Source organism: Cornus florida, unplaced genomic scaffold (genome assembly GCF_030987335.1).
Source record: "Cornus florida cultivar Cherokee Brave unplaced genomic scaffold, ASM3098733v1 CherokeeBrave_3.0.0_Hap2_Chr01, whole genome shotgun sequence".
Classification (NCBI taxonomy): domain Eukaryota; kingdom Viridiplantae; phylum Streptophyta; class Magnoliopsida; order Cornales; family Cornaceae; genus Cornus; species Cornus florida.
The window spans coordinates 100,357,101-100,367,191 of record NW_026775571.1 but is presented as its reverse complement, the minus strand read 5'-3'; the positions used below and the strand labels follow the sequence as shown (position 1 = coordinate 100,367,191).

Sequence of the window (10,091 nt, the reverse complement as noted above, 5' to 3'; positions counted from 1 at the left end):
GGGTTGGTAGGACCATTTGAAAATAATTATTAGATCATCTTACCCTACAGTTACGTGGACATTCTTTCACTAGAAAAAAAAAAATTAGTCTACACGAGCCCTCCCGCAAAGTTTGAAAATAATTAAATGTATACAATCCTATCTTTAAAAGTTTATTTTCTTATTTGGAACCACAATCTTATCTTTAAAAGTCTATTTTCTTATTTGGAACCACGACCTCCAATCTAATCATTTCTCTGCTACCGACTGTGTGCATGTATATGCATGCGGCTGCAGGTGGCGATGGGACTGGACGAGGTTCCACCGCCCACACCCGCCCGCTGGAACCCTTTACACCAACACTTTGCTTGTCAAGGGACCCTTACCATGCCATTATTATTATTATCTTTATTTATTGCTACTTTCAAATTAATAGTATATAACTATGCAAGAACTTTTAGTTTGAACTTTGAATATGAACCCACCCATCTTTCACAAGGGTCAGATATGAAATGGTTGGACCCTACTTCTAATTCTTGAAACATACATTTTGGACACATGCCACAAATATTCTGGAAGACATATCCTGCAGACTCTAACATGGTCAGCCTTGCACTGCTGCATTAAAAACAACTCGGATTCACAATTACTCCTTTATTATTTTCTAGAGTAAAAGAACAGTCAAAATAAACACAAAATCAGTTCACCAAACTCCTGCTTGCAATTGTACGGTTTGGTTTGGTTTGGATCAATGTATACAGTCTTACCTTCCAATGTAAGTCCTGCCATTGCAATTACAAATTGTAAGGTTTGGATCAAAAGCAAGCAGTCTCACCTCCCAATGACTGTTTCCCGGTCTTACCTCCCAATGTAGTCCTGTTGCAATTGCAATTGTAATCGTAACGTTCGAATCAGATGTACGCAATCTTATCTCCCAATGTAGGAAGACTGTATTCTTGTTTCGAAGGAGTCACAATATGGAGCAACCTTACTCTTACGCCAATCCCACACTCAAAAATCCAGTCAAAATTTTGGAATTTCTCAACACATTTCTCAACACGTTGACGAAGTATCTCAAGTTCAATATGCCAAATGGCCAAGGTTACACAAATTTGGAATCCATCTCCACCTGCCAACTTGTTTGGCTGATGAATGCTACTGCTTGCTAATCAAAAAAAATATCTTGGACGAATAAAAATATAACTACTATAGAGACAGAAAAGAAAGAGAACCTCTTGCTACATAATAATACACATAACAAACCTACCATTTCCTCTGTAATCACAAAGCATACAAAACCAAATCTAATAAACTACACAGGATTTCTCTGTTTTCACAAGGTAAAACCAGACAATTAGTACCCCTTTTAACATACATAATTTGGACCAGCCAAACAAAGCATAAGCAAGAAAATCCAAATCTTCACCAATCTAAAACCCCGCTAGGCAAAACAAGTATCCCTCCTCCACAAAAACAAAGGTTTAAGTGGAAAGTAAAAGCCCTCAAAACCCTAGTCAACAACCATACATCTAAAGGTCATATGCTTCTCACTAGTTTCTACAATTTTTTTTTTTCTTCACTACTACATAAGAATCTCTCAAGGTTCTCAAAGACTCTGTACAAACCATCTAACACACTTCCTATATACAGTCAACAACCAACCACTCAGCCTTACAATATAATAATCTAATAATACAGATACCTCTCTATGGACTAGAAGTGGAAGCTTCTTGCCTTGGTTCTCTCAAATACCCAAGAAGTGTTTCAGCCTGCAAAGCCAGAAAGAAAACCAAGCAAACACCATTAAAAGCCAGACCCACATAGACACCATAACTGGTGAACATAACATGCAAGTTTTTATGTATGCATATAAAATACAGGCAGTCAATACATCATAGTCAATGAAAGTTACACTGAGCAATATTTGCATCATCAATTATGTATAATCAAACTTCAAGTCAAAAACAATAATGTAATTGTCATTACAATATATGCATAATAAACGATCCAAGACAGTGTTGACTGTCAATCCTTTAGATTTTTCACCCAGGTATTATAAACTAAACAATTACTTCAACAAAATTAGTCAAACAATGTGTCCAATGTGCACAATTTATGTAGTTCATAAAAGTCAACACAGTGATTTGGTATTTTATATAAGTACATATAACTCAATTGGTAAAACTTAATCAAACAATGTGTCCAATGTGCACAATTTGTAGATCATAAAAGTCAACACAGTGATTTGATATGTTATACAAGTACATAACTCAATGCGTAAAACAGAACAAATCAAACAATGTGTTCACACTGCACAATTCGTAGTTCGTAGTTCATAAAAGTCAAAAAATTGACTGGGTATGTTATACAACTACATAACTCAATTGGGTAAAACAGTGTTACTTAATCAAACAATGTGTACACCAGTTGAAGTTCATAAAAGTCAACAAAGTGATTTGGTAGGTTAAACAAGTACATAACTCAATGGTAAGAGTCTACACTGATTTACTATGTTATACAAGTACATAATAGGTATGTATCTGACTTCATTCACTAGTCACTACAGATGAAATCTCGTTAGACCCACAAATTTAAATGCAAATTAAGATCAATCAATTGCATAATTAGGCCAATTTAACGAAAAATTATATCCATTAATCATTCAACTCACCACAGACTATACAAAATTTCACTGAGTAAAAAACTGGACTCATAACCAAAAAAAAAAAAAAAATACTCACCTTGTGTTTGGCTCTAGCAGTCCCAGACTGAGAGAGAGCAACAAGAGGAGGTATTCCACCTTCCCTCACAAGTAATCCTCTGTTCCTCACACTATCAGCACACAGTTGCAACAGAGTCAGCACTGCAAACTCCTTGCCCTTCACCGAACCGTCCTCGATCGCCTCGACAAGCGCCGGAATCCCCCCTTCCTCCACAATCGCCGCCCTCCCCTCATGAATCGCCGCCAAGCTGCTCAAAACCACCATCGCTTTCTCCGCCATTCCCGTACCCTGCTCCGCCACCAGCTCCACCAGCGGCTTCACCGCTCCGGCGCTCACCGCCCTCTCCTTGTTCAGCTTCACGGAACAGAGCTTGTAAAGCGTCGTGAGCGCGTCCTTCTTCCCCCGGTTCGACCCGTTGATTAGCAGCGACACCAGCGGCGGAATTGCGCCACACGCGCCGATCGACATCTTGTTGTCGTCGATCAAAGACAAGCTCAGCAAAGCGCACGCAGCATTTTGCTTCGACGTTTCCGTACCTGTTTTCAGTACATAAACAAGCGATTTTATAGCTCCGGCACCGGTGATCAGACTCTTGTTCTCTTCATGTAGTGAGAGATTGAGGAGAGCAGTCACGGCGTGTTCCTGCGTCCACGGATCGGTACACCGGAGGAGTGGAATCAGTGCCGGAACGGCACCTGATTCACCGATCAGAGCTCGATTATCGGACCGGTTCTTCGCCAGGAGTCGCAGTTTCGCCGCAGCCGATCTCTTTACCGCGATCGACGGCGATTGGAGACTGTCGATGCAAATCTTGACCGTCGGTTGGAGGTCCTCCGGCGATATGCTCTCGATTATCTCCGTCGAGAAGTTCTCGCGTTGGAGAAACCCCTGACAAGGCTCGGGTTCGTTCTCGGGTTTCGGATCGGGACCATTCTCTAACGCCGGAACACTCGCAAGCCTCTGTAACTCGCCGGAGATATCGCTGCTACAAGCCGAAAAGTCGCTGAAAGCTTGAGAGATGTCGAGAAATTCCTCGCCGGAAGTCGAGGACTTCACCGACTTGTTGACCCGAGACGCGAGCTCTCCGAGTCGCAAGTCGACGACCGAATCGGTTAGGTTTTCCGACAGGCATGTCGATTTTTCGACCGTAGAACCGGTAAATGAGCAGCTCAGGTCGGTTTGGTAGATGTTAGAGCGGATCGTCCTCATGGACCGGCCGATAGCCCTCTGAATCTTGGTGGAAGAGACTGAAGACCTTGGAGAATAGAAAGTTTGTGAACTAGTGTGAGAATTTTCCAGTGAGACCATTGCCGAAGTAAAGAGGAAAGCGATAAGCTTTGATGGGTTGTTTGGAAGCTAAGAGATTAGATTTAAGAAAATTTCATGGTGAGATGAGAGAGTGATAACAAAGAGTTTCACGGATTGTGATTTTTAGTGGCTTTATAGTGTAAGGTATCACTGAATAAAGATAGACGGATTGAATGGGTGGATTTGGTCTGTTCGGTGGCTTTGCTTTTGGTTTTGGTTTTGGTTTTGAAGATAAAGTCACAGTCCTCTACTACTTAATCAAGCTCACAGCCAATGTATTGTACGTGTGGGCTTCGTGTGCAGTGGAAGGGACCCTCGAACCAAAAATTATAGTACGGAATTCGACCATTACATGAATAAAATAAATAAATAAAAATAGCATAAAATTAATAATTTTTCTTACAATTCCGTTGTGAATGACCGAAAATTAATGATATCTGGAGAATGTAATTATTTTTTAAATAGTAAAATATAAAGTGGTGGACCTCTCACATTTTTCTCTCTCGCTGTGTAGGATTGCTTAAGAGGGTGTTTTGCAAGTGTCAAAATTTGGGACGGCATGTTTGAGAAGTTGACATGATTCGAATATGGTCAGAAGTGTTTGAAATTTAAATATTTTATTTTTTTTGATCAAAGACATTATGAATATTGTAAGAACATGACAAAGATATGATGAGTGATTTTTGTAATTATTTTTGAAAGAATACAATTTAAAATATATTATAGATTAATTAAAAAGTAATATAAAATTTAATAAAATAAAAATGTTAAAAATCTAACTATAAGTTTCAAATTATTGATTTGATTAATGATTAGTACATAGATAATATAATGTTTTGTATTATTATTATTCTTTTATGTGGTTTGTCTTATTTTATTTTATTTATTTATGGGTAGGGCATGTTATATTTGCAATGTACAGATATTGTATTGGAATTTCGTTATCCGTGCCTAGTAGGCAGTGTGCCCAAGTAAGTAGTGGTGTTGATTGTCTCAAACATAAAGAAAGCTGTCACATTAGCACTTACATTTTGGTGGTATTGGTTGGACCGTCGGCGGTGGAGGTGAACGGTGTCGTACTGTTAGTATTTGGTATAATTGGGGAAGTTACTGAATTGACCTTGATGAGTGGGGGCTTAAAATAAAGTGACCAGCTTGCACTTTGTGTTTTTTATGCAACTGAAAAAAAGTAAAAGGTAAGATTCCAACGAATTGATTTTGATCTTGGGGTTTACGACAAGAGTCGGGTCACAGGTCAGAAATGCAATAGGCAGACACGTGTCTGCAAACTCCCCAGTGTCATAAGCTCGTGACGGATTCATCCAGGAAGTTTCATGCAGCCCTACATTTTGCCGTTGGATCAAAGACATCCAACGGTCATTTGAATTTTGATTCTTGATCGAAAGTCAACTGTTTAGGTTACTTGAGCTGGTTTACCTTTTTTATTAGGAGTATTTATTTATTTATTTTTAATGAGTAAATTCACATTTTTGAGGGGATATTAAAAATTATTTGTCAATTTGGGAATTGAAATTAAAATCGATCAAGCCTTTTTATCATTAGTAAATTTCACATTTTTTAAGCTATTAAAAAATATTTATTAATTTGGAAATGAAATTGAAATCGAGCACAATGGTACTCTTTGCGATATTACGACAATGACTCTCTCGTATAAACTGTGACTCTCGGGATTTCATGACATTGTTATGTCAAAAGTAATGTGAAAAGAGTCGTCAACGGAATGTCATAATGTTCAGAATTCAATATAACATCGTAAGTTAGCGAAATGAGTCTCTCATGACTCCCTCGTATAAACTATGACTCTCGAGACCTCATGACATTGTTATGTCAAAGGTAATGTGGAAAAAGTCCTCAACGCAATGTCACAAAGTTTAGAGTTCAATGTAACATCATAAGTTAACGAAATGAGTCTCTCATGACATTGCTATGTCAAAGATAATGTGAAAGAGTTGTCAACTGAATGTCACAATGTTCAGAGTTCTATATAACATGACAAGTTAACGAAATGAGTCCGTGTAGCTTGAACAAAAAGATTAAAATAAAGTAAATATAAAAAATTGACTAAAACATATAATTTTATTTATCTTTCTTTTGTCTTTGCAAGAAATTTATATTTACTTTGTCCAATAAGAACATCAACTCTATACCTTTTACTCTAAAAAAAAACAGAAAATGCACTAAATTACAAACTTTATGTAATTATGGTAATGTTGTTTGTCAAATGGTCAAAATTTGTACCTAATAAAGGTTCACCTCATTAAATATAAAATAATGAAACTGGGTGAAATTCATGTGAATGTATCTTTATTTTTTATTTTTCATTACTTATTTTAATTTTACCTAACACAGTTCAATAAATGGGAAGATAATAGACTTGACTATGTCAATTCTAGAATAATTTATGTTTGATCAAAACTCCGAAGGAGACTCTCTTATAAATTCTCCATTGTCGGAAAGATGAGGTGAGTCATGACATGTAAAGAATTCCCTTCAATTATTTTATATTTGTGAATAACTCCCTTAAATTTTAAATATTTTTTACATAAATTATAAGATATTTGCAAATAACCTCTTCTTCAACATTTAACTCTGTCAATTACACAAGTAGGCTTAAAAAAAAATTTAATTCAACAAATTAATTTTGAAATTAAAAATTATTCAGAATTGAATTAAGATCCCATAATATTTTATTGCATTTTCCCATCCCAAAAATATATCTCTTCATAATTATTTACACGGGACTAATTTGATTCAAAGAGAAATGCGTATTGATGAAAACATATATCATTTTCCTCAATTTTTAACAAAAATAATAATGATAATGGCAACAACAATTTAGAGCTTTATTCGCCAAATTATAAATTATCCATGAAATTTATTTGCAGATATGAAAAAGTTGGAGTGATTTTTTCATATTTTTTCTAGAAAACAAATTAACATGCATCTTATTTGTACTTTAGGAGTATATGTGGATTAATCTATCCTTATACTCCATCATAACATTTGAAAGACAATAATTGATAGAAGTTTATTGAACAATATTAAATTAAATTCCTTCTTAAGTTTCTAAGATGTCACAACTATGTTTTTTTTTCATACAATATATGAAGACATTTATTGGGAAATATAAAAAAAAAAAAATATATATATATATATATATATATATATATTAGTCATATCAAACTTGGGCTTTATCTTTTAAGTGCAATGTTTTTTCTTTTCCTAATACAACATGCTGAGTTGTTTACCAACTCAATCAAATTTTCTGAAAAATAAATAAACATTTTTTGTGCTAAATTACTAAATATTATAAGATAGTTGGTAAACTGTATGACCAACTGTTTCTTTTATCTTTGACGCAAGTCCTTGAGTTGGTATTAATGCATGTTGTGTCATGTGTTCTGTTGTAGTAAATTATTATTAACTTCATTTAGTCAAAACATTATTATTTACTTATTAAAGATGTGTAACGCTCCTGATTTGCACCAAGTAATCATTTAATTGACTATCCACAATAGATTCCAATAAATGTTTGAAGATTGTTGGTGGTATGGAGGTGGTGATGATGGTCCATTATTGCCATCCAACAGTAGACACACACAAGTGTTAAACAAACACACACACGCATATATATATATATATATATGTACATTCGGAGTATATGTGTGAATATAAATTATGTGTAGGGTTGAAGTTTTAAAAAGAAGATTAGACTTTAATTAGACAGAAATGTAGTTTGTCATCAGTGTAGAAAACAAAGTGGCACTTTAAATCATTTGTAATACATTTCGGACACGCAAAAGTGTCTTCTTTTATATTTTATTATATGTATTAATTACGCTTATTTGATTTATATTAGGCTTTTAATAATTGGTTACTTATAAAGTGTGATTTTATGAGGATAATGATGGCTGCGTAGTAGACTTGCCTTGTTTATGATGACCCTTCTATTAATATTAATAAATGTTGCAAATTGGGGCCACCTATGGGCTGTAAAGCAGCTTCACTTAATTTAAATTATCTGTTTAAATAAAAAAACAGATTTTTTTTTTAATTTAAAAAATCCACAATTTTGATTTTAGGAAATTTCATTGTGTGTGGTGTATATATATAGATTGTGTATTGACCAATGTTGTTAGAAAACTTAGTTATTTATTTATTTTTATCTAATTTATATATATATATATATATATATATATATATATATATATTTGAACTTCTTTTATCCAAATTCACATATTGTCGTGAGCATATTATAGATAGAAGACTTAATTATAAAAAGCAAAATAATCATTCTTTATAACTAAAAAAATGAAAAAGAAATAAGTATATTAAAGAACAATATAACCCATATTATGCAAAGTAATGAGAAGGCTTACCCGATTTCTTGTTAAAAAAACAATATATTATCGTACTCATATTAGCGTCAAATAGTTGTGGAATCAAAGTGGCTCAAAAAAAAATTATAAAAGTATTGTACAAAATACAATTCACAGCTCTTACTTATCACTTATATGAAATCTATTTGTCTTTGTTGAAGACGAATTTCATCTTATTTTCTATTTCATAATTTCTTTTGTTAGCATATTCTTTTTACTTTCTTTTCCTTGTCCTTTGTTAGGCTTTTAGAAAAATGTATAGTATAATTTATAAGAGTTTGAATTCTACTACATCTGAGAATTCACAATAATCACGTGCGCGCGCAAATATACTTCTTACAAAAAGCTCAAACACAAAAAAAGGGTAAGGCCCATAACTCAGAAATGAAGTATGAAAAAAAAAAAAAAAAAGGGCCACAAGCACAAAAATAGGAATTAGACAAGAGACTGTTTATTAGTTTGTTTGTTTTTATCAATTTGAGAATTCTCTCCCATTCTTTTTTTTTTTATTGAAAAAAAAAAAAAAAATTCATAATTTATCACCATTCTTGACTTCATAAAACAATTCATATTTTATCACCCGATACATGTAGTCTCCCGTTTCACCTGCATCGAGTAATTATAAATAAAATTTTCTCAGGCAGTTGCAAGAGGATTCAAATTCCCATTAATTAGACAAGAAAACTGTTGAGCTCACACACACAGACATATATATATATATATATATATATATATATATATATATATATATATATATATATCAAATACTACCTATTAGAGAATTATTTTATATTGAAAATCTTAAAATGTTAATAATCTGGTTTGCTAGTAACTGAGGGTGCAGCCGAAGAGGCAAGCCAAACACCCCTAGTCCCTTAAATTATTTAAGATGGGCTCTTTGGACAATGAAAAATGCTTTACAAGGCCAAGACATCAACAGATGTGTTCATTAAATATAGCCCAGTCTCAATTACAGGCCCATAGTTTGGGGGCAATTTTGTTTTACAAAAAAAGAATTAAGTACTGTTAATATTGGTAGCTGTAATTTGTAAAGCCATAAACGTATCGAAGAAGAAGTTATAAAGAAAATTACAGTGCAGGGGAAGGAATACTATTGACATGAATAAGCCACCCTTTGTCTAAACCCTAGTCGCAACTGTAAGCTTTGAAAACATGGTTGATCTCTCGAACTGAATAACAATATTTATTATTTTGACCTTTTTTTAGATTTTACACATTTACTCAATGACACCCATAGCGCTTGTCTTTTTTTTTTTTTTTTCGACAAATCTGTTGACTAAATGTTTATAAAATAGCAATATTGTCCTTTCCTTATATAAAATATAATATAATTATAATATAAGAACATTATTGACTTTTCACACTTAATTTTATTTTTTGGTTGTTGACGAATAAGGGAGATTTAAATAATAAACGCTAAACGATTTACTTGTATGTAATTTGTCTAAACCTTAGGAGAAGTTAGTATAATTTGCCCTTCAATATAATCGTTGAACACTAACGATCAAAAGAAAGAATTAACCATGATCGTAGATGATATCATCTGTATATCTCGCTAATCAATCGAAAAAAGTTAATGTCCATTAAGTTGCCAGAGTAGCTGGTCTCTTCCCTTTTAATAATAATATTTTGTTTTTAACGGTATATAAAATGTTCTTTT

General features: G+C 33.7%; 1 protein-coding gene across 1 annotated transcript; it reads right to left on the bottom strand.

The window, feature by feature from the left end:
- Positions 1-1,196: 1,196 nt before the first annotated feature.
- On the bottom strand, positions 1,197-4,220 carry LOC132309084 (U-box domain-containing protein 4). The gene is made up of 2 exons (XM_059807438.1): positions 2,721-4,220; positions 1,197-1,748 (listed from the first exon to the last, which is right to left on the bottom strand). Exons 1-2 carry the CDS (start codon positions 4,008-4,010, stop codon positions 1,686-1,688), a joined length of 1,353 nt encoding a protein of 450 aa, XP_059663421.1. The 5' UTR covers positions 4,011-4,220; the 3' UTR covers positions 1,197-1,685.
- Positions 4,221-10,091: the final 5,871 nt, after the last annotated feature.

Excerpts from the sequence above, each read along its gene's own strand:
- LOC132309084 (XM_059807438.1), bottom strand. The coding sequence starts at position 4,010 with ATGGTCTCACTGGAAAATTCTCACACTAGTTCACAAACTTTCTATTCT. Across the intron at positions 1,749-2,720 it reads CTGCTAGAGCCAAACACAAG|GCTGAAACACTTCTTGGGTA; the intron begins GTGAGTATTTTT and ends CTGGCTTTGCAG.